The sequence below is a fragment of the Elgaria multicarinata genome, chromosome 10 (genome assembly GCF_023053635.1).
Source record: "Elgaria multicarinata webbii isolate HBS135686 ecotype San Diego chromosome 10, rElgMul1.1.pri, whole genome shotgun sequence".
NCBI classification, from domain to species: Eukaryota; Metazoa; Chordata; class Lepidosauria; order Squamata; family Anguidae; genus Elgaria; species Elgaria multicarinata.
In genome coordinates this window covers 39,155,132-39,179,623 of record NC_086180.1, presented here as the reverse complement: position 1 = coordinate 39,179,623, position 24,492 = coordinate 39,155,132, and the positions used below count along the sequence as shown (strand labels likewise).

The window sequence follows — 24,492 nt, the reverse complement described above, 5'->3', positions numbered from 1 at the left end:
CCATTGAAATGAATGGAACAAATTAGATTAACATTGGTTACAACCCAGTGTAAGTGCTTTAGCAGTTACCTATCTTCTGTTCAAGCAACAGCTTACACAAGCAAATCTACCAGTTTAATCAGTGAGCGCAGGACACCTTTTAGATCCAAGCCAGGTTTTTCTGTTCATATTCAAGTCAAATTATAAAAAGTAATTCACAAGCATATGAAGCAGCACTTTTGTGATTCTTAATAGGTGGCACTTTCATGAATACATTTCATACTCAAGTATCTATTTCTTTAAAGATGTCCTCTAAAGCTGGGAACAGCAGGGCCGGCTTCAGCTGGACTCCCCCACCCCCCTGCTAACTGACACTGTGGCCCTGTGGGGAAGGAGGAGTGAGGGAGACTGGAGCAAGCAGAGGTCAGGGCCTGCTGTAGTTGGTCTTCCCCTCCTTCAGGAGATGAGGGAGCAGGGCCATTCTACTAGCCCTGCTGCTAATCTACTTATGCCCCCTCCCTCAGTTTCCCCTCTTGCCTTTCCTTTTCCTTGTGTGTCATGGCTTTCTTAGGTTGTAAGCCTGAGGGCAGGGACTGTCTTTTTGCTGATAGATTGTACGTACTCCAGGAGCCTTTTTTGGCTGAGGAGTGGGGTAAAAATACAATAAATATAATAATAGCAAAAAGAATGTGGACACCCTTCTATCAATACAGTACTAAACCATTAACTGGGCTATTTATTACTTACTTTCCTCTCCATGAAATGACTTACTTTGCAAAGGTATTGGCTAAATTAAGAATTATGATGTACTTTTTAAAATAAATTTTAGTGACTAGTTTTGTACTTTGTGGCAGAGCAGTTGGTATTTGCTGTGAGTGCTATGTTCATTTTATGCCTTCATTAATTATCATAGTGTATTAAAGCAGAGAATGTACAAAGTAGTTAGAGGTATATATTTTATAGTACACACAATCTTCAAAGAGCTTTTGACTACTGAAGGAACTAGAATTATTTACCTGATGGAGAAACAAATGGTGGTAGTTAAAAGTGGAAGGGACTCATTCTTAGTACCATTTCAAGTGCCTCTACAAAGATGAAAAGATGACAAGCCTTGCTTGCAAGCTTACAAATCCTAAAGGCATGATATAGAAAGAAAAATGGTTTAAGGAAGAAGAGGAAAACAAGGAAGTGCAAATACTAAACATTTACATTATGACCAGATACAATAGCCTCTGAGGACAGAAGTTCGAGAGAGAGAGAGCCAAATGGCAGTTCATTCCAACTGAGCTGGTTCAGTAAATTGTGCTGCCTCTTCCTCAGCTTCTGCAAGGAGGAATGGCTGTGAATACACTAAATTCCTCATTTACAACTGTGAGGCTCAACTTGACCAGTGGAAAATCTTTGTATTAAGCATTGTGGCAGTCCTAAAGATAAGAATCTCTCTAGAGAATAGTTTGTTTCTGTCTGCATCTTATGAAAAATATCATAGGCTGTTTGTAACTTACATCTTTCAAAGGTTTGCTTGCTTGATAGCAAAGCTACAAAAGATTGTCATGGAGAAATTTAGTTTAGTTCAAACTTTTCTATCGCTACTGCTTTTATGTTGAAAAGTGATAGGTCCCCTCTTTCTAGGAACAACTCCTTGGTGGAGTGTACATGTTGCACTGGTAGGCTGTCTCCCTGTGGGAATCCCATGCAGAGTTCCCTTCAGCATAAACTTCAGCTCATTCGGATTGGTTTCTTTCTTGGTTGCGCCTTCAAATTGGTGTCTTTCTTGGTTACCCTTATCTGTTTTTACTTGCAGATATAAGTAGTGAAGAGAAAAATGCTACGAACACATTTTCCTCTGCTGAACCTATACCTTAATTGTTTGTCTTAGGTTTTGAAAGTGAAAACTCATCTTTCCCTCCCTCACTGGAGAAAAAAAACTATAGAGAACGGTTTGTTAGAGTGAACTATCTGAGGAACTGCAAAGCTTTCTAGTCTAGACAGCCCAGTTTGACAACACTAGAGTGCAACTTCGGTCTTAACATGTATGTAGTGATATGCCTCTGGATTGGTTCACCTATAATACCAAGTCACTGACCCTGATCTACAATTCTGTTTTCAGAAGCAGAAATCATAATAGATGTCAAAGCAGTAATATTGCTCATCACTTTGCCACTTTAATTAGTTCTAATAAAGTATTGCAGCTTTGGATTTCTTCTAATGATCCAGAGCTATATTTATAGTTTGTGTCACTAAAAGGCAGAGCTAGCAGAAATCTGCAGCTACAAAATTTGTACCTGTAACATCAAACCATGATTTAGCATTACATATGAACCCAATCTATACTTTCCTTTAGTCAACATACCAAAATCCCATAGTGTATATAAGTGTACAAATGCTTAAGAGTTCTACTGTAGAAGCACAGTTTTATTATTCAAACCAGTATCAGTATCCTAATGGAGTATACCCAAACATTTATGTTAAATAAAGCAAGAGATCTAAACAATTACCACTGCATTTATTTTTTAAAGCTCTTGCAGGGATATTTCATTAGAAAAAGTAACAAAAATATAAAACAATTATAAAACAATACACTTTACATGTAGTTGAAAGTAAAATACAAAATATTTACAGGCTCAATTACTGCAACAGCAGAGATGTACTTCTTGTTGACAGTTGAAAGAGTAGTAGAGAACACACACACACACACACACACACGTACAATTCAGATTCCCTTCATGAAAAGTAACTGGAGAACTGGTGGTCACAGCAATTTCTTATAATCCTTTATATAAAATGCAAATAATTTTGACTTGACTGATCATGTTTTTAAAAGTTATACAACTGTTCAGCTAAGCAGAACACAGCAATGTTATCATATGTTAACTCCAGCCAGGAAGAGAAGTGTGACTTTGTTCAGGAAGCTCTGCTTCTTCATGTATAGTAGTAATTTCTCCATTACCACCAAGTTATTTATTAAAGTCTTCATATCCAAACAGTTTGTCAGTGGGGACCAACCGGATTGGTAAACATTATCAGAATGGAAGATAAACAATGGAGCTTTTCTCTGATGTATTCTGGCAATTTCTCATTTTCTCCATACCTAAGAAAGTTTCAAATAAGTACATTTAAGAGCACACAGAAGATTGCAGCAAGAGTGGGGAACATAAGAATTAAAACATTATAGGATACAAAAATTAAAACACCATTGTTATACTAAAACAAACCCACACAGGATGCTAATAAAAACCTTGGCAGTCAGTTTATGCAGGGAAATGTTATTTGCAATCTGAACTGGTAACGCCTATTCTTCTACCTAAGTAGAAAGAGCACTAGATCCTAGGTTAAAACAAGATCCCTAGTTAACTTCAATATAGGTGCACATATTTCTGTTAACTGGCTTTTTTGTTAAATGTTAACACATTTTCCAACTGGTGGCTACATTAAGCTACAATACTTTTCATTTGAAAACTAACACATCCATGTCGCTAGTTGAGTCAGCGTATGTTTAGGTGGAAACTGGAGGTCTAGAATTTTGTTTTTAGTATACATTTCTTTGTGTTCCACTAGGACTTTCCTTTTGTATCTCAGCATTATTAGATCCAAACTTGAGGACGGTATATATTCCCTGGGTATAAAATTACTTATGCATCCTACTGTACCACCTCTACACTCCTTATTTAAACATTTCATTCTCTAGACCTTGTAATGGATGTAGTAACACTACATATAAACCCAATAATCACCAATATAAAACTAACATGCTCTTTCTTCAAATGCTAACTTCTGTTATGGAAGGGCTAGTCCTTAGAGGATTTACTGTATTTTTTGTGTACTGACTTCCAGATAAGGCTTTTATTGGGAATCACCCTCATTCACATCTTACAGGAGGACCAGATATCATTGTATTCAATTTATAACCTTCCTGTGTTTTCCTACGGTTTTGCCCATATTTTTTCTTACAGAAAAGAAAGAGGAAAAATGTAATAGTTACACAATGTTTTTGGATTAGTAATACTAGGAGCCATCTGTCTGGAAAAACCCCTGAAACAAACATGAAGGAGCTGTTCTCATTGCCATCACACTATGCAGGACTAAAGAGATTGTGGGACAATTTATATCAGATGCAGAAGGAACTAACTATCTTATGCTTTGATTAACAATTTAGACTCGAGAGAATATCAGGACTTGAATATTAGCAGGATAGTCTCAGAGTAGTGTTTTATTTCAAAAGCTGAGTGGCACATTCAGCAGATTAGAACTGGAGGTTTTGTTCCATGAACAGGAGAGGTCATTCTGTGGATGGAACAAAACATTGGATCCAACCCAATACAATTTACCTTGAGATTAGAATGCTCAGCTATACATAGTGAATCCTAGGAGGGCTGAAGAGAATTTAGCAACATCTGGAGGGCACCAGGTTGGGGAAGGCTGAACTACAATCCCTGACCTTGCTCGGTGGTGGTAATTCACTCCTTGAATGTATAGATCAGAAGTTCTAATTTAGGATAACTGAACTTATACATGGAGCCTCAGTGAAAGGCTTAACTCATAGAGTGAAGGGAGGAAAACAATCTGTACACAATAAAATGAACATTAGTTATACTGTGCTTATATATGACATTCAGTCTGTGCTGATAAACTTCCAATACACAGGAAATTTCCTGCATTTGAGACATTGGATGAATCTGCACATAATAAATTTAGTGCTAACCACCGTGGCCACCTTGTGAGGAAAGATGGGATATAAATCAAAATAATAAAATTATAACGCTAAGCAGGAATGTACCCATATGAAGTGCCAGTCTTGCGTACTTCCCCACCACCCACAGGTATGAGCTTGAGGAATAAACCAGATTTTTTTCACTTTAGCAGATTCCTGGCTTGTTACACAGAAGACAGGATTTCTACTGAATTGCTAAACAAACCAGCTTCAGATTCTGGATTGTTTAGCAAACTAGAGTCTATTTTAAACCACAATTCCTGGCTCACAAGCCAGATATCTGCTAAAGTGAAATTGAAGCCTGGTTTATTCTGCACAGTACTGTGAAGACAGGAGAAGGGAGCACATGAACCCAGCATTTCACACAGACTCACAAACTGAAGCACTATCAAGATTAACACTCACCTAACTGTGTCACCAGCTGGAGATGTATATGTGATTGAGGAAATGCCAGCCTGAGCTACCAACTGAGAGCCATCATTAAACTGAACCCAGACTGCTCCACTAGTCAGCTGCAAGAAAAAAGTTAATTACAGATTAGTTAACAAACAGAAATAATGGAAGACCGCTCTCATATAGGAGTTATCTTTCTGGACATTGTATTAGCAAAGATTGACAAGGTATTGCCAGCGATGTCATGACAAAGGGTCAACCCAGGACTGATTTTATGTTTTATAAATTGCCACATGTGGCAGAGGCACTACTGCATAGATCTGTGATTTCAGGACCTGGTTCATGGCTCCAGATGTAAGCACGTGTAACTGCAATGGCAGAAGCAGACTTGCTTATCCCTCCTCCCCATGGCAGCCCGTTCAGCCCCCTGAAAATATTACAGTGTTGGAAGATCCTGCAGTGCATTGTGGGGGGTGGGATAATCTGTTGTTTGTGTGTAGTGAGAGCCAGTGTAGCGTAGTGGCTAGAGTGTTGGACTGGGAGTTGGGAGATCTGGTTTCTAGTCCCCACTCAGCCATGGAAGCTCACTGGGTGACTTTGGGCCAGTCACAGATTCTCAGCCCAATCCACCTCACAGGGTTGTTGTGAGGATAAAAACGGAGAGGATGATTATGTACACCATCTTGAGTTCCTTGGAGGAAAAAAGGCGGGATATAAATGAAATAAGTATCTTTAAAAATCAGGCAGATGCAGCTTCCTGAACAAAGACCTTCCTTTTGCGGAAGGCAGAGACTGGATCCAATCGTATGTTTTATGAAAAAGAATTTGCATATCTTATTAGGTCAAGTAAGAATCCTAAACTATACTTGTTAGTATTGCACATTGGGTTGCATGCAAAAGTTGGAGGAAGGGAAAATTTGAATGTAAGCAACTGTATGTATCTTTCATGCAACACAACAGCAGTTGCCTATTGACTTATGCATGTCTAATCTGGATTTTTAGCTGATTGTTTTCGTTTGTGCACCCTAGTTAGCATTTTGTTTAGCTTCAGCATATTCCATATAAATTCATTCTGACAATTTTTCCATTGTGGACACATTCCAGTTTGAACTCTTGAAAATGACCAAGTACCTACTTTATATTCTTCAGTTAATTATTCTTTCATTAATTATTGCCTGATCTGCAGCACAGGTCTAGATACTAGGTAACTTGATGTTTCCATAGCTAGAAACATCAAGCTATATTGTCAGCTACTCTTTAATGGAAGAATGGCAACTGCTGCATTATAGCTCAACTTGCTCTCATCTCTTTATCCAAGAAGTACTGACATTTCTTTTAATGATTATCAACTCACCTGAGAAGCCCAGCCAACATTCTTTACAAAGATAGACTTCAGCAGTTGACCAGAATTTGGAGCACAATCTTCTAGGTGACCAGAGGAGACCTTTGATTCAATCGTAGCTGCTGTGAATGCAGATCCTTCATATGGACACACCTGGAAGGCAATTATAATAGTGCAGTCATGGGTCATACCCCTGTGAGGCTTCAGTGTTTAAGAATAGTCTCCTCTCTCTAGTTAAATGATACTAAATAAGGGTTTCAACCCTTATAAAAATATTCAAGAACTCAAAACTGGCTCTAACCCTTGAGTTGTTTTTTTAAGACCTGACTTCATAGCTTTGCAGATTTTTATGAATGATGTAAGAGCACTATCTACACCAGGAGTCTCCAATGCAGCACTTGCAGGTCCCACTGCTGAAGCACCCACCAAGGTATTTTCCCCAGCTGCCAGTAAATGGAGCAATTCCTCCGATCATTTGCACACAGAGAAAAAAGCCCACCACCCAATAACAGCAGGAGGGGGGCTAAGTCTGACACTTAGGGCAACAGGGTCCTTGGTTGGGAATGACCTTTGCACCCCCAGCAGATTTTCAGCAGAGGTGGCTTTTCTTTTCCCTATTAAAACCAATGAACAAATTGGTACATTCACTTTAATAGGGAGGGAAAAGAGAGAAAGAGGAGCCAAAGAGATGATGGATGGAAGAAAAGTAAGAGCTGGAGAGAGACAGTAACGAGGAGCCAGAGAGAGAGAGAGAGGAGACAGAAGGAATGAAAAAGAGGAGCCAAGAGAGCAAGGAGCCAGAGTGAGTAGCACGTACACGGGATGCATATTCATGCACTCACACAAACACGGATGGGGGTGGGTCCTAACGTTTTTGTGATTGGCCCCTCCACCCTGCTACAGCAGCTAATTTGTGGTGCTGCTCAGGGCACTTTCTCAAAATACTAAATGCACCCATCAGCCCAAGAAATTTGGAGACCCTTGATCTACACACTTGTTTACTTACAGGTGGATTTACATTAGATGCTTGACTGGAAGATTCAGATCTGGCAGCAGTATCTCTCTTCGCTAAGACTGTATCCACAAAAGAAGGGCTTGTATCTGGTAAAGCAGCAGGTGGTACCAAAGCCTTTGGAGACTCGGGATTTCCCGGTTTCCTGATAACGGAAGACATATTTAAGTGTTTAACTTTCCTACCTTCATTAAGAATATAAAAAGGCACAAACTGAAATTTCCTTATGAAAAATTAAGTATTTCCAGCTAAACATTATGACTTAGCATGTCATGTACAATTGAAAAAAAAAATTCCAAAAGAGACTGCTTACCGTCCAACAATAATGGGGAAAAATGGGATACTTTCACTTCTTTCTTCTGCCAAAATGGCAGATTCCAGTGCAAGGCAAATGCGATGCCCCTGCAATAAAAAAAATAAAATTAATTACATTAAAACATGCTGACCCTTTTAAAAGGGAGAAAAAATATACTACTCTGTGAGAATGGAGAGGGGTAATACTTATAGAAAATAGAGACTAACTTAAATGAAAGGCAGCTATTTCTTTAGTTTCCTGCTACATGGCATTTAAGTCTGAACACTGTTTAACAATAAAGATGAATTAGTAAATTTCTTTGATCTTTTCTTCACAATTAACTTCATGAGAATCTTTCAATGAAAGACACGCCATGTATTTGGGACAACACAAACAGAATCCAGTTTGCTAATTTGACATTTGGAGCGAGTTCCTTTGTGAATTACACCTATTAAAAATACAAACAGTATTTACCTCTTTTGCATGGTCCACGTAGATTTTTATATCCTTCTCTAATCCAATTTCATTTTCTTCTTTTATGGTATAGGCCCTTCCAGATTTTTCTATTACTCGAATTAACCCAGCTGACTTATGTATTTTTGCCCCTATGAAAAGCCAAATATTTCCTCAGTTACACAAGTATAGACAATATAATCCCATGCTAGTAGAAACAAACTAATAAAAAATATATAGAAATGGCACTTGACAACTACCTCCAGTACAAATAAAATTATTGATATAAGTGAACCCTATGAATAGTAACTATTCAGTACCATTCATAGGGTCTGTTCAGACAACACACTAAGCCATGGTTAGGTAGTTAACCCTTTTGCAGCAAGTGATTAGTGAGCAAGTTTAAACTGTGGTTATGTAACCACCATGGTTAGGAATGGTTCACAGGACATGCTAAGCCATAATGTTTAGCTCAAAATGCTTAACCACCATGATTTAGCATGTCATCTGAACGGGGCCATAGGGTAAAATCCAGCAGTGTCCCTCTGGCAAAACAGAATGGACACCACTGGTAGAACAGATTTCCTCTCCCTCATGCCCCCAAAATCTGCGGGGAAGGGCTGGAACATTGGATGGAGTCCATGTCAAGCATTGATGCAGATGTCAGTCAAGAGAAAGGCAAGTACCAAGCTTTATTCATAATATTTATAAATTAATCATCAATAAAATAAATTACCAGAAGAATGTAGCTTGCTGCAGTCATTGATAATAAAGCAAACCCAAATATGCATTCAATGTGTTACATTTCAAATCCACTATTTTTGGACATAGATCATTTATGAGAAATATGGTGATTCAGTTGACAACAATTACTTAAAATATCAGAGTTAAACTTTAATTACCTTAAGTACACCTACTTTTATAGAACTGTAGCAGATGTTTAAATAAGTTAATAGCTGAATGAAAATATACAGGGCAATTAAGGATACATACCATCATAAAAACAAATTTCCACATCTGCAGGAGGAGAATTTTCCATCAACATGCACTTGGCATATCTTGTATAGAAGGTGACTTTGGGAGTTTTAGATCTTACCAATTGCACAAACTTAGCAGCATACTGATACTTCTTCCAGTATTTCTCTAAAACAAGACAATGAATTTAACAGGAAGTTGTTATAGTGCAAGTGACCTGTCCATCTATATATAGAATATGCTTATAAATATTGAATTGAACTAATGCCTGACACAAGCAAAAAAAGTGGAGAAAGAACATCCAATATTTGACTCCTACCCATTTGATCATTTGAGGAACATGTCTGTGGGACACAATCCCAAGCTTTGTACATGCAACTTGTATACAGAGGCTTACTGCCTCTGCTACTGGAGGTAGCACAGAGCTATCAGAGGACTAGTAGCCATTGATAGGCTGTTGAAGCAGCTTCCAAATGAGGACTGTAACATACAAAACCACTTTCAATAAAAATGTACCAGCTAAAACGATAGGATTAAGCAATATCCTTTGATTACTAGTGTGATTTTTTTTTTACATATTTCAGTACTTGTACCTATAAAGAGACAGTATGCTCCTATTAATAGTCAAACTTAGCGCTAAAATACATATGGGTAATATGCTTATATGGGACTGAGGTGTCAGGGTTTCAATAATTTTGGGTATTTTATTTCAAATCCACTATATTATTTCCATACCCATATAATACCATCACAGCTACATAATGCCTTCAAACACAGTGATTTCTTTTAAGAAGCCACAGATCAAACAATCTTGTGCTTAATATTTCAGCATTACTAATTCATTATTTAAAGCAACCTATTCTGTATAATTATAAAGGCATGTTTTCCTTTATCATCAGCATACTGTAAGTATCATGGATGCACTGAAAACAATTACTGGTTATAATGCATCTGATACTTACAGAATGCTGATGGCAAAGGAAAACATACTAAAAAATGACAGAACAGCTTTCATACAGAATGTCTTCAAATTTTAGAATAGAAAGGGCTTGAATATGCCTCATGGAATATTTGGGGTTTTTTTATTTGACTGTTTGAACAGCAGGCCCTTATGTCATCGCAAACTTTGGGAGTTCTTCTCATTTTCAGAAGCAGTTTATTATGTAGCAAGGGAGGCTAGCTGAGAAACATAAGGCCAACGCCCCCATGGGTGTGTGGGACTAGATACATCAGGGGTGGACCTCTGATGGTCTGCGGCACCTCTGGTGGGCCCCACCCGAATCTTCCCTGTCTGAGCAGGGAGCAGGTGGCTCCCTCTCTGCCTGAACAAGGAGAGAAGAACACTTTGAAAGTGTTAGTCCAGCTGGATCCATATTTTTAACAGCCTCCCCTGCCTGAGGGAACCATCCCTTACCCACAAAACATGGAGAGAAGAGCACTGAATCCATGCTTTCAAAGGGGATGAGAGTGAGAATATATGAATGTATGGTGTGTGAGCAAGTGAATGGATAGGGTGCATGAGAAGAAAGAGTGTGGTTTGCCATTATCTTAAGCGTGTATGTGTGTGTCTTTTCCTCTCAAGGTTCTTTAGCGAAAAAGAGAAAAATGGTATGGAGTAGTGGTAAACGTAAGAGTGTGGAGCATCTCTAGCCTTGCTCACCACCATGTGGTCCCTGACAAATTCCCTGTAAGGGGATGCAGCCCTTGAGAAGAAAAACTGTTGCCTACACCGCAGGTACACAATTGTTCAAATTCCTGCCATTGTTTCTCAACAGGCTCACAGAAGTGACCTTACCTGGCAGGTTGTCAAAAACAAATACATTTAAGTCTTCAGGAGGCGGCGGTGGTGGACTATCATTAAAAGGAATGCCTCGTCCTTCATTTGGGTGGTAAATTGTAACCTTAATACACAGAAAAAACAGTGTCATAACAAAGAGTTAGGTGCTTAACTTTTCTTTCTTAGAAAGTTATGCAGGACAGGATTTTGTAAATTAAAACTGCCAGGTGTAGTCAGTTTTAATTCTCCATTTTCAGAGAATAAACAATTTACTATCCTCAGCAGCTAAAAATACCTTCAGCTTTCACAGATACACGCACAAATACACACAGGCATTTAGCATAAAAGGATCCATGTATAAATTCTAAGCCATATATATAGAATGCACTGAAAAAGATTACTTGATTTCCAGGAAAGAAAAAGAATAGCAAAATTCCTGTGACACCATAAACAAGTTTATTGTGACATGAGCTTTTATCACATGAAGAGCACTAAGCTCTATACAATTTGGTAATATCGGCATAAACACATTCTTTCATTGTTGCCATTCAAGTGGAAAGGAATATAAATTACTACTTACCTCATTTCCATCACACGATATCCTCAGGACTTCTTTTACAAACTCTTTTGAATTATATTCTTTTAGAAATTCCATACACACTTCTCCAGTATCTAGGATACTCACCTAGAATAAATGTTGAAACAGAACATAGTCTAGATAAAAGAAATACTATGAAAAGTCTCCCATTCTTCTTTCATCAGTTTTATAGCAACATGAACCAAAATACTGCAGTGCAGTCAAGAACCTGGTTTTGATAGTAAGTACTATCAACCTGAACACAGATACTCGTTTCAGCAAAAAGTACTATTAGGCACTTATGAGGCAACTAATCAGAATATTCCAACCGTACTGGATTTACAAATACTAGAGATAAGAAGGGGAGGATCAAGAAGCAATCAATACCATAAAAGTAAACCCATGGGAGGGAAACAAAAGAAAATGAGAGGATAGCAAACAATGGAGCAACATTATAAGAGAGACCTATACGGTTAAAAATGAAAAATTGACAAGAAGACCTTCAAGTATAACAATTGAACTGGAAACTGACTAAAGACATTCTTGTTTGATGTTGCCAACAGAAACACATATATGTGCAACATAGTCAAACTACATTTTACCGCTTTGTTAGTTAAATAATAGGCTCTTGAAACCACAATTCCCAATAGAAAAAGGGCCAACAGATCACCATTATTTCCTGTCACTCTATGGAACCAAAAGATCAACAATCTGTATCATGAAGGTGGGTTACAGGATTGGCTACTAAAAGCCAGAGTGCAATGAAGCACAACTGCAACATTACTGCTGATGCAGAAGTACCCATCAGCACGTGTCTTGATAATCACCTCCTGTCTTCATTGCAACACAATCATCCTATACACAAACTTAATCTTCTGTATTAAACTGTATTGGTGCAAGCAATGACTTGAGCTGCTGCAGCTGAAGTCCATTCCTGGAAGAACCAGTCAGTTCTCTTCTGATTGTTAGAAAACTAATCTTTCATATGATTTCTAATAAGGGGCTAGTTCAGAGCCCCCTCAGGGAGGACTGTTGGAGGTTGTGGTTTTTAAAAAATGGAACAATGCTACAGTTCTTGCTGATTATAAATTTTACAGTGGTTGAAAACCAGGGGTTCTGATGCTATTAGAGAAAGTTAATGTTAGTTATGCAAATTAATTTATAATGTAATACTTTGCAACTATTTTAAAATGCTAAATAACCATTTGTAACAATTTAGTTTTACTGCAAAACCTTAACAGCTATATAACATAATACATACCACTGCATTTTTTGTTTTCTGTCTGATTGGTTTTAGTCTATGAGCGCTCAGAGGAGATACAATATTTCGCAACACAGGTTTTGGGTGTTCATGTTGTGGCTCCCTGGCCATGTTTTTTCTGACTTCAGGTACCAGATGAAGACCAAATGCAGTTTCTGGCAAAGCCTTCTCAACTTTACATGGAAGTCCAGGGGTGTATTTCCTTGTGTCCAGCGGTAGCGCAGTTGATTGTGCATTGCCTTTTAAGCCATTCCACGTATTTTTCAGCGTCTCTTGAGGAATACCAAGATGGAACTGAAAATCTCTATCTGTGTTATATGAAGATTCCGACATCTGAGCTAAAGTGGCAAGAGTATTTTAATATTTAGAACATGTATTACAGGATTGTTCTTACAGGACATGGGAGAAAGTTTCATTTCTAAAGGTAAATGAGGTTGGTTAGTTAAGGCTGTCAAGACTGAAATAGTAGTATTTGTTTATTTGTGCCATTTGCATACTGCTGAAAAGAGTAAAATCCCTCAGTGGTTCACAATATCCCAGTTTAGTCTATTTTAAGAATCTAATAAATTGAAAAGGTTTACTGAATTGCTATTCCATTTGAAATTAACCATGTGATCAAGATACCATTTATAACTGTGGGTTTGATAAACCAGGTATTGTGTCACATAATTGATTTTTCTGCATAATTTCAAAGAATAGCAACAACATCTATAAATATTTACTGGGAATTTGATTTCTCCTCATTTAAGTTTGCTATCTATGTACAGTAGTCACAATATTTTCTTCCAAAGTCTGCACTAGAAAAGATTAAACATTATTTTATGGCATTCTTGCCTTCAATAAGAACAGATGGATTGGGACTGATGAAATAAAGCATTTGGTGGATGCATCAAAACAGCAGCAGCACTGCTGCACAGGTAAAGTATGAATTATCACATCCACCCCTTCTGTCAAAGTACAGAAGCAATTAAAAATACAAAAATTGTCTGAGTTTTCAGATAATCCCAACGATGTTCTATGGTTACAATTCCCCAAAGCATTCTTGATCATTCAAAACAGAAGGAAATGTCTGAGAAGATTTAAGCAGACCTAGGTTAAATTACAGCTTCATCCTGTACTCTTTCAGTACACAATGTAATATGATGCAAGGGGGGGGGGAAAAACTCCTCCTTCCCTTCTGTTCCTGTTCCTGTTAATCTTCTTTGCTTCTTCAGAAATGCTAATAGTCACCTGCTATTTTCATCCCTTATGTCTCTACACAGACAGTTAAGCTGTTTCAAGAAAGCATCTTTCAGGGAAGTGAAATTTCCAGAACATGAATACTTAGGTCACTTATATTATTTATGAACTAGCATCCCAAAAATATTAAAATAGCTGTTAAGTATGGATAGAATATTCTGTTCTAAAGTTTTGTTTCTGTAACAAGTAATAAAATAGCATTAACTATTTTAACTTTATAATTGGTACTTTCTTAGGGATGTCTGTGTTGCTTTATTTCAAAATATTTCATAGCACTAAACAATCCTCACCTAATCCCTGTTCTCCAAGTTAGCACAACACAACAAACCATGGTCAGGGGCTAAATACACAAAATGTTGGCTGTCATGCACCACACCTCATTGTGGCTTAAACAACCCACAGTGCGCTGTTTTGATTGTGCAAACCAGGACAATGTCTTCATAGGGCAATTGTGCCTTCACAATAAGGGCAGATGGACCTAAGGCAACTTCGCAAATGAAATGTCTATCAGACTAAGCAAAATACGACTTCACCCTTGAGCTGTGGCATATGCCAGCTGCCATTATGAATATACAACCCCTAACTGGGGTTGTTGTGTAGTGCAAACCCAGCCAGTGGCGGTTAGTTGCAGGGGCTAAACAACCTTACCACATAACCCTACAACAAACCATGGGTTATGTGAGGGTTGTTTAGTCCTCAAATAACCCCCACAACCAGGTTCAGATGACACGACAACCCTCAGTCAGGGGCTGTGCATTCATAATGGTGACCAACACACACCACAGCTCCTTGAAGGTAAATTAACCCACAGTGGGCTGTCATGTCATGAGAACTGGCTCAATATGTCTTAATCAAAATGCCTTCACAAAGAACACAGGACTTTCATCTTACATTTGTCAGTCAAGTTTAGTGCTGACATCAGTTGTAGCAATTTGAAATGACAGTCATGTCGGATACAATTATTCCAAGGGAATAACTTTATAATTTTATTTATAATTACTTTTATTTTATAATTTTATTTATAATTATAAATTATAATTTATAATTTTATTTATAATTACTTTATAATAACTCCAAGGGAAGCTCGGAGGATGGCAACAAGGGAGAGGGCCTTTTCAGTGGTGGCCCCCCGACTGTGGAATGATCTCCCCGATGAGGCTCGCCTGGCGCCAACATTGTTATCTTTTCGGCGCCAGGTCAAGACTTTTCTCTTCTCCCAGGCATTTTTAACAGCATTTTAACAGCATTTAACAACGTTAAGTTTGTTTTTAATGGACCCCACAATTGTTGTTTTTAAATGGATACTGTTGTTTTTATACTGTTTTTATGTGTGTGTGTGTGTGTTTTTAAATTGTATACTTTTAATGTTTACTATTTTTAAATGTTGTAAACCGCCCAGAGAGCTTCGGCTGTGGGGCTGTATATAAATGTAATTAAATAAATAAATAAAATAAATAAATAAATAAATATTCCTCTACAAGAAAATATCAATTTTTCACAGATTACAATTGAGGTGCATCTATTAAGATACTTAATACATGCACGTAAACATGGAATGCCTGCACACATATACATTTATGATACAGGTACACCTGACTAGAAGAGGGTTTAGCTGCATATCCATATACATTTCGTGGCAAACATGGGCTTGCTATGATGTAATAGGAGATATAGCTCAAGAGAAAGGTAGTGTGCCTTGGGAGTTCTGCAGCATTGTCTATCTCCACAGACTATTCCTTAAGGTGGAATGGTTTTGCTTCTCTACAGTAAGGTTAAGAAAGCAGAGAGACTGACAAAGTACAGGTGGAAGCCAAGACAACTTCCATAAGTACAAAATGTAGGCTGTACTTACATTTATGCTAAACCAAGCCAGATTTGAATTATTGCAAACATCGATCACGGAACAAGTCCCAAATGAAAATGCACAGATCCCAGAATAGTAACTTTCTCACTGATGGATTTAGCCTTCACACAACCACTCCAAAGTCCCTAACACTTTCTCATATGCAGTAATTTTCTGTCCACATGGAACACCTTCAAAAGGTCAATTAAATCTTTTGACATATGTCATTGCCTTTAGATGGACACAAAGTACCTATGAGATTCCTGCTTATAAGAATGGTCTGTTTTAGACAGATACTTTGTCTCCTCTTAGACACTAAAACACTCAGATTAATTAAATCCATACCATTTAGCTGCAGATTTCCAAGCCACTGCTGCATAGTTTTAGTTTGGGACTTCGGGTCGAACAAACCAACACTGGGCTTCATTGGACAGAGATAGTTTGAACTAAAGACAAAGAAGCATCCATAAGTACTTTCATAAAATTGGATACAAATAACATTGATCACTAAAGTACAATATATTTGCTTCATGAAACAGATGTATCACCACCATATGATATAAAAAACATTCATTTCAGCTAGAGAAAGTCCTAATATTTTAAGCTATTAAAGAGCTTGTTTCTTTAAAACATAAAAATTAACTAATCCAAACAAGGCCATTGTGTAGTAAGGAACCCAATTTCAGGATGTTTTTTAAAAAGCAGCTATAAGGGATTGATTCTTACCAAGTTTGATCTTTCACAGGTGGAGAAAGATGTTTTTCCATTGAACCAGAACTTGTGGGAAGCTTTTCTTTAAATATGGTAGGAATATCACCATAACTATTTGCAGGTGAAAAATCCTTCGTGTTTTCTATTAGTCCTCCTCTAGGTTTTGAGAGTATTTCCATGGAATGGCATCTCTCAACATGGCTTGATACTCCTTGACTCTGACTGTGGGATGAGCCTGATCTTTCAGAGGAATGTGCCCTCCTGAGATAGCGTGAATGTGGTCTTTCTTCAATGAGCATTGCTCTTCCCCTACCAATATTGCCAATTTCTTTCGCTGGAAGTCCCCAGTTGTTATTAGAACTGCTTCCGTACCCAGATGAGACATCACTAGAATTCTTATTTTTAGGAGGAATTGTCATTTTGTTGGGAAGTGGCTGCCCAACTAAAAGTCTTTTCTTTTCTTTTAAGCAGCTACTTGTACTGACGCTGGGAGAAATGGTAAAAGCTGTAGAAATGGTGGAATTTCCACTATCTATTGAATCTTCTACATTTCTCAAACCTTTACTTCTTGCTGACTTACACTTGGACATAAAAGGATGATCCAATACAGCTGAAAGGCTTAAACGATCTGCTGGATTTTTGCGGAGTAATTGATGAATAAGATCTTGAGCCTCTTCTGACAAAAACACTGGCATTTCATAATCTGCCAACACCACTTTGTTCAAGGTGTTCTTTACCGTGTCGGTATCGAAAGGTGGCTTTCCAGCCAGAAGAGTAAAGAACATACACCCCAAAGACCAGACATCAGATTCAAGTCCATGTGCGCTTCTCGTGGCTATTTCTGGAGAAATGTAATTAGGAGTCCCACACATTGTGTAATGCTTTTCATGAGGCATTTTCAGTTGGGTTGCGAGTCCAAAATCAGCTATCTTGATGTTCATATTGTTGGTGAGTAAGAGATTAGAAAGTGTGAGGTCCCGGTGTAATATTCCATGGGAATGAAGATATAGCATCCCTTTAATAATCTGATGCATGAAGTGCTGAACTGCAAAGAATAAAACGAGATTAAAAAGGGGTATTTAAAGAGCATTTTTAAAAGGGGGTTAAAAAACATTTTTTGCTATGTCTCACTACTTTTGCTCAAGATTCCCAGTTCGGACAATAAAATAAACCAACCATTCCTGGTTTGTTTAGCCAGTCATCCTAGTGGGAGGAGCCAAGTAGAAGCAAAGATCTTGCATGCATGAATTATTTCATGCATTATCATTTACAATAAACCAGGATGTCCAAGTTGCCATAGGTTATCAGAGGAGACAATTATCTTGTTAGAGGAAATTCTGCAGACACTATCTTCTAACAACGCCCTTTGAATAAAATACAGGCTGAAACGCATCGGACTTCATGAAAATACATGATTTGCATCTTGAGAACCCGTTTCTCCTTTCTTCTGACCTGGCTTGGATGCTCTCCTCCTTTTGTTTTTGTTTCTTCAAACTTCTGGGTGGACATGAAGCAGTTCTTTGGATACCAACCTATTTACTTGTTCAAATGTTTGGTTCAAAGTGGAAATAAGCATATTTCAACCCTACCTTCTTCTTCAGAGAAACGGTTCTTTCTGTTCTTTAAATATCTGCTCATTTCTCCATTATGGCACATCTCCAATATCAGGTACACATAGTTACTATCTTCAAAGTAGTTAAACAGCTAAAATAGAAAAATTAAATGTTAAAATATATTGAAGCATAGTTATGAATGTTTCAAGTTCTTTGGGTAAATTCTTACCTCAAGTACAGAAGGATGTTTTAGCTGACAATGTATCTTCACTTCATTTTGAACTCTTTGCACCATTCCAACTTTGTGCATGGCCTTCTTGTCAATCTGCAAAGAAATAAAATTCCCCCTTTAAGATCATAACTTTATGTTCTCTCTTACAAGTTAATTAAGTGTGCAATGGTGCAGATCGAGGGCATTTTAACCCTTGTACTGCCATCTCAATAACACCCCCCAACTGCTAGCTATGTCAGAAAAATGTGTAACTTCGTCTCTTCTGTTTCTCCCCAGTGGTTTGACATCCATGCTGCCAAAGGCAGCTTCCTTCCAAAGGCAAGTAGCAGCTGGGCGGTGTACACTGTTTTCACCCATGCCAAGGTCTGAATTCTAATCCCCCCCTGCTATTTAGCATGTCTTTTAAAGGCCAAACAGCACATTTAATGTAGTGTGCAAAAGAACCCCATTTATTTCAGATTATGAACAGTCCTGATCCTGAAAGGAACTCTAAACTAAGAACTCTTATAGAAAAATGCACTCACATTCATCTACAGAGAGCAGTCTACTGGATCAAGACCTTCAGAACTGAAGTGCCAACAGGTTTGGATTGGTATCTTAAGGCATCATTGGCTGCTTATGTTTTTGCACAACTAAGTATGTGGAAAGCATTGAATTATACAAACGTTAGGAAATCGTCTATGCAGCCTGGGATCCAAATTGTCAGGTAAACTACCACTCAGGAACTGAAGAAGCAGTAGCAACAGAAGGGATATGCAATCTGGGAGTGCAGGATGGCATTAACTTATTTATTGGGCTTGAAAATGTGTGACTAAGTCTCATCGCTTTATTTCCAGTAGTTTAACAGTCTATATTTTGCCTCGTCTACTCTCTCCATAGTTATTCAAGTCCCTGTTTCAATGGCTACTTACCATTTTGATGGCCACTTCTAGGCCTGTTTTCAGGGATACCGCTCTGTAGACTCCTGCAAAGGAGCCCTTGCCCAGAAGGTTCCCCACCTTGAAATCCTGAGAGAGAGAAAGTAAGTTACTACTGTTACTGTCCCCTCACATTCTGTTTGCATAGATAAGTATCAGTCACTGCAAGTTTTAACGCTACATGCCCTTTATGTGGTGAACGTTTGTAGATGTGAGGTAAGAAAATCCTGTCTATTATCCTTTTTCTCTTGTGATTTAAATAACTGATTTAAGTCACCTTAACTTAAATTAATCCCTCCTCCAAAGCAAGAAAATCTCAAGGAAAGATTTTTAGATAGATAACTGGGAGGCTAAGGCAGAAAGAATTGCTTCTGTTTGGAAAGAACTGCTTCTGTTTCCCATTGTAATGGGTTAGTAGAAGAGGATGCAACTAGAAGTTAGTAGGGTTCGCTTCTCTCTCCAACCTCCAAAAAAGCTACATTAAAACTGCATCTCATTCACACCATGGTAAGCCCTTCTCATATAACCCAGTTACCCCCCACAGCAAGCCTTATACATGTTTTCATACCTCCCCCCACCCCTCTACTTGTCTCCACTAGACTTCCAATAAATAGCTCCATGGGATATTTGAGTCTGCTAGAAAACCCTCCATGTAAGCCTAAGGGTAATACACCACACAGAGTGAGGGCAGGGGAAAGACGTAAGAGAAGCGTCGTCAAGGGAGTGCATGGACAGTCTTACTGACAGTTCCTGACTTCTTCGCAAGCTTAAAAACACGGACTCTTTCTTGCACACGTTGCAGCTTCATCCAGGTGCACCTCTTTCCCTTGCACGATCCCCGCCCTTCCCTCTTTCCCGTCCCCAGGCTGCGGGGGGACACCTGCCAGCCACTCGCGGAGCCGGCGGCTTGAGCCACGCCTGCTCCGATAAACGGGGCGCGCTCCAACGCGGGGCTACGTGCCGTTCCTCAGCAGGGGCCAAAAGCGCTTGGGCGGCTGAGGCCAGGGGACGGGTTTACCTGAATGGAGCTCTCCCAAGGCAAGCACTGGGACATGCCGGCGGAGGGTGCGCCGGCGCGCGGCAGGGGAGAGAGCAGGAGACTCAGAAGCCACTGCGGCATCCTGCCAGGGTCTTGCACCCACTGAGGAGCCCGCAGCCACCCAGGGCGCTAGCAGACGGCCAGCCTTGCCGCCCTTTCTCCCGCGCCCAGGGGAGACGCGGCTTCCATCAGCCGCTGCCATAGCAGCAGCCAAGGGAATGCTCCCGAGGGACGCCAAACGGGACGCCCACCCGAGAATCCCGCGGGCAAGCCCGCTATTGCCGCCGGGCGGTACAGTCTTAACTCCTGTAACCCTATTCGCACTTCTTTGGAGGTAAACCCTACGGAGCACAGCGGGGCACGTTGCTGAGTCAACAGGCATAGGATTGCACCCCCCATGTGGTGGCAGCCGGCAGCCTACAGAGACTACCCCCACCCCTTTGAGGAACGCCGATCATCTAAACCAGCGATATTTTTGTTCTCCTCCAATATATAAGCAGGACCCTAAACGCATTTCGGACAGAATCTTTAGAGACTTGACAAAACCCGAGAATTTTTTTGGGGCGGAGGGAGGGGGGAGAATAACATATTTTTGTTTGGGTGGGTGAGAGGATGTTTGGTAGCTAACGTTGTTTTGTTTTTCTTGGGGGAGGGATAATGGAAGTATATTGGGTTTTCCCATTAAATTGGGTTTGTATGTGATTTAAATTGAAACCCATACCCAAGGCTAGTGATAGAGGTAGCCTATAAATACCTATGATTTAGAGATAGGGTGATCTCGAATATAATATAAGGCAGAAAGCAGTATAATATTTTTCATACTTCAGTTTTTTTACGCAAGCTTCCTGCTCTTAACAGCATGTTCAACAATTCTTTGAACAAGAACTATCCCAAATTCACGCTGAGAACACACATGACTAGGACTTTTACTTGCAAGGACCACAAAACTAACTACCAGTCAAATGAAACGGTTTAATAGGCACTAAAGACATTCCAAGTCACTCAGCATTCTCAAAGAATACCCTTGCAACAGAGACATACCTAACTTCTCTACAGGAAAATCTGTCTATAGAGGATACAGCCAAAATAGTTGTTTGCTCCAGTAAAGAAAAAAAATGTAAAGGGCTTTAATATTAACAGTCTCAGGCCTCTATATACTCCCTGTCATTGCTGTACAATTGCCAGAATCTTAACTGTATTGGTGGCATCAGTGTACAAAGTTTTCCAACAATGGCTGTAAAGCTCTGATTTGATAAGTGACAGCAAGAACTCAGAAATGCTACTGCAGTTGCTGATGCTAACTTTTCTCATACACTAATTCCTGCCATCACCATTCAGGTGTTGTTGTTGTTGTTTTGTTGTTTTTTAGGCAAATTACAATTGCTTTCCTTATTTGGATATATGAGAATCTCCAAAAGAATTACTCACAGAAAGTCAAATTTGCAGGAAATACAAGGATACCTACTTTAAAATCATACAATTCTCAAACACCATGCCCTGGGTCACTAAGAGTTCTTCCTATCTCAGATGTTTTGGTGTGTGTATTTATTTATCAGATTAACATCCTGTCTTTCCATCAAAAAATGGTGCTGAAAGTGACTAACAATAATAAAATCAAGATTAAAACAAAGAGCTGGAGTCAAACAACAGCTGGAGGGCCAGATGTTCCCCCATCCTTGTATTACAGCTCCATTCTATGCATGTTTACTTTAATGTCCTTTTAGCTCACTAAGTCTTACTCTTTAGTAAGTGTGCACAGGATTGCAGCCATAGATTCTATGCATATTTACTCTGGAGCCCAAGGTGTACAAGCCTTACAGTACAATCCCATACATGGCCTATTCAGAAGTAAGCCCCACTCACTTCAGTGGACTAATATACATCCAGGAAAGTGTGCATAGGATTGCAGCTCTCAGAGTACTCAGAAGTATCCTATTTGGTCACACAACTCAGGGACTAAGTCTACATGCCCCACCCCCTCAATGCATGCTTATAGGAGTGCTCTCACAATCTGGGAAATCAGTTTGAGGGATGATGCTCCAAACTCAATGTGGCAACCAGTCAGATCTTGAACGTAAGCCAAGGTTTCCCATAGCGCCACTTAACAGCAAGTTTTCACCTTATTGTACCCATTTTCTCTGGACATTGTGAACAAAAGGATAATACTGTGGAATTTGGTAATGCTATGAACCATTCCTACTAGTTTCTGCAAACATATTAGACAACTTATTTATTATAGTAATTGTTTAGTAGCCATGAATGAGAATCTGCCAGGGGTACATGCAAACTACTTCTAAAATTACAGACTGCACAGATGAACATTACCAAGGATAATATTAATAACACATGAACAGGTGTTCCACAGTAATACTTAATCATACAACCCAGGAACATTGTCCGTCTGCATGTGTGTCTCTCTCTCAACACACACATGCCAATCACTATAGGATTGAACAAAATTTGGGAGAAAAAAACTGTCCTTAGCACAGGCTTGGAAAAAGCCATTTGTCTGGTCACCTGTGGCTAATAAAAACACATTCAGGCAACCAGACTAGGAAGACTTTGCAAACTGCCTAGTAATTTTTGTGGAGGGTTTGTGGCTGTTGCTTCAGCCAACTTTTCTTTCTGGCTTCTTTCAGGAAGAGCATCAAACTACAACTCTGCCTTCAGGGAGAGCAATATACCAGGAAGAAACATGGCAATATGGATACAAAGAATGGGGTTGAGAGGGTGGGAGGGTTACTATGTACCCAAAGTCATCCATGGTAAATCTTGTTATCCCGTCCAGAATGGCTACCATTCCCTGGTTCTGTACATTGATTACAATCCCCATTTCAATCACACAGATACTCAAAGAATAGCAAACACCCCAGTTATGAAGTTGATTTTCTAACTTTAAATACATCAGGCTTAAAGTACAGAGACAGAGGGTTTATGGAATCTATGGCAGGTGCGATATTCAGGGGACCGTCACTGCCCCCTACGAGGACCCATGCGTATGTGGAGCTCTTATCTAGTGAGCAATGTGGCAGAGTCCAACAATATGAACAAGAGCTGAGCCGTGGGCCTTGTTTTATCAGGGTCTGTGGCAAGTCCTGCCCACTGCCCAACCACTGTTCTCTGGCATGGCTTCTACATATTTAAAACTGTACAATAGGTAGAAATTCAACAGGTAATGGCATTAGGTAGCCTTGAGGCCCAGTATTGGGCAAAAGGCGAGATACAAATAAAATAATAATAATAATAATAATAATAATAATAATAATAATAATAATAATAATAATAATAATGAGGGACATAAAAAGCTTCTTCTGTTGAATTTCTGCCTGCTGTGCAGCTGTTAAAAGCCAGTAAAGCAGTGTTAGAGAAAGATAGTAATAAAGTGAGTTAAAGGTTAGTAATGCTTTAGATTCTATAGCACCGTTCTAAGCAGGTTTATTCAGAAGTCAGCCCAAGAGTTTTCAAGGGGGCTTAACTCCCAGGCCAGTGTGCAGAGTATTGCAGTTTAGGCTGCAGGGCTGCGCCCTCGGGCGCTCTGCGATTACGATCCTGTGCACACATCCTTGAACACAGTGGGGCTTACTTCGAATAAACAGGCACCCGATTGCGCTGTACGGTGCTCAGTTCTCAGCTGTGCGGGGTTGGGTGGGAGGAAAGTCCTCTTCCCAGGGAGGGACGTGGGCAGGGGCCGAGCGCGCATCGTATGAAATGTACACTGTGCATCATTGGCAGGGCGGGGCTCCGCCCAACACCCCTGCGCCGCCTCACCTGTCAAGGCAGGCTGGACAGGGCCAATTGGAAGCACAGCAGCCCCTGCCTCCCCTCGCCTGAGACAGAGTTGGGCCCAGGGGTCGAGTCCTCTCCCCCGCCCTCCTTCCACCACCACTGCGGCATAATGGCCGTTTCCGCACCTCTATCTTCTCGCCGATGCAGCTCGCCATGGCGGCGGCGGGGCTGGCGCTCACTCCTCCCGCGTTACTCTATGGCTTTATTATCACTATCGCATGGCCGGCTAATCTGCGTCTCTCCCGCTGGCGCTGCCGATTCACAGGCCTCTCCCTCCCCGCTACGGGGGTCGGGGAGAAACCCCCTCCGTCGGAGGCTCCATTTTGAAAAATCGCGCCGTTGCAACTTCGGAAAGGCTGCGTCTGACGTCATCGCGTCGTGGGTTCCCCCCTTCCTC

General features: G+C 39.8%; 1 protein-coding gene across 2 annotated transcripts; it reads right to left on the bottom strand.

Annotated features, from left to right (window-relative positions):
- Nucleotides 1-2,318: 2,318 nt before the first annotated feature.
- PLK4 (polo like kinase 4) lies at nucleotides 2,319-24,250 on the bottom strand. Of its 2 annotated transcripts, none has more exons than XM_063135297.1 (16): nucleotides 24,221-24,250; nucleotides 19,265-19,360; nucleotides 18,351-18,446; nucleotides 18,158-18,272; nucleotides 16,584-17,613; nucleotides 16,203-16,303; nucleotides 12,776-13,113; nucleotides 11,518-11,622; nucleotides 10,956-11,061; nucleotides 9,179-9,328; nucleotides 8,207-8,337; nucleotides 7,751-7,839; nucleotides 7,432-7,582; nucleotides 6,438-6,578; nucleotides 5,096-5,202; nucleotides 2,319-3,070 (listed from the first exon to the last, which is right to left on the bottom strand). In XM_063135297.1, exons 1-16 carry the CDS (start codon nucleotides 24,248-24,250, stop codon nucleotides 2,971-2,973), a joined length of 2,886 nt encoding a protein of 961 aa, XP_062991367.1. In that variant the 3' UTR covers nucleotides 2,319-2,970. The 2 variants fall into 2 exon arrangements, with proteins under 2 accessions (XP_062991367.1, XP_062991366.1); XM_063135296.1 differs by lacking the exon at nucleotides 24,221-24,250 and adding an exon at nucleotides 20,289-20,390.
- Nucleotides 24,251-24,492: the final 242 nt, after the last annotated feature.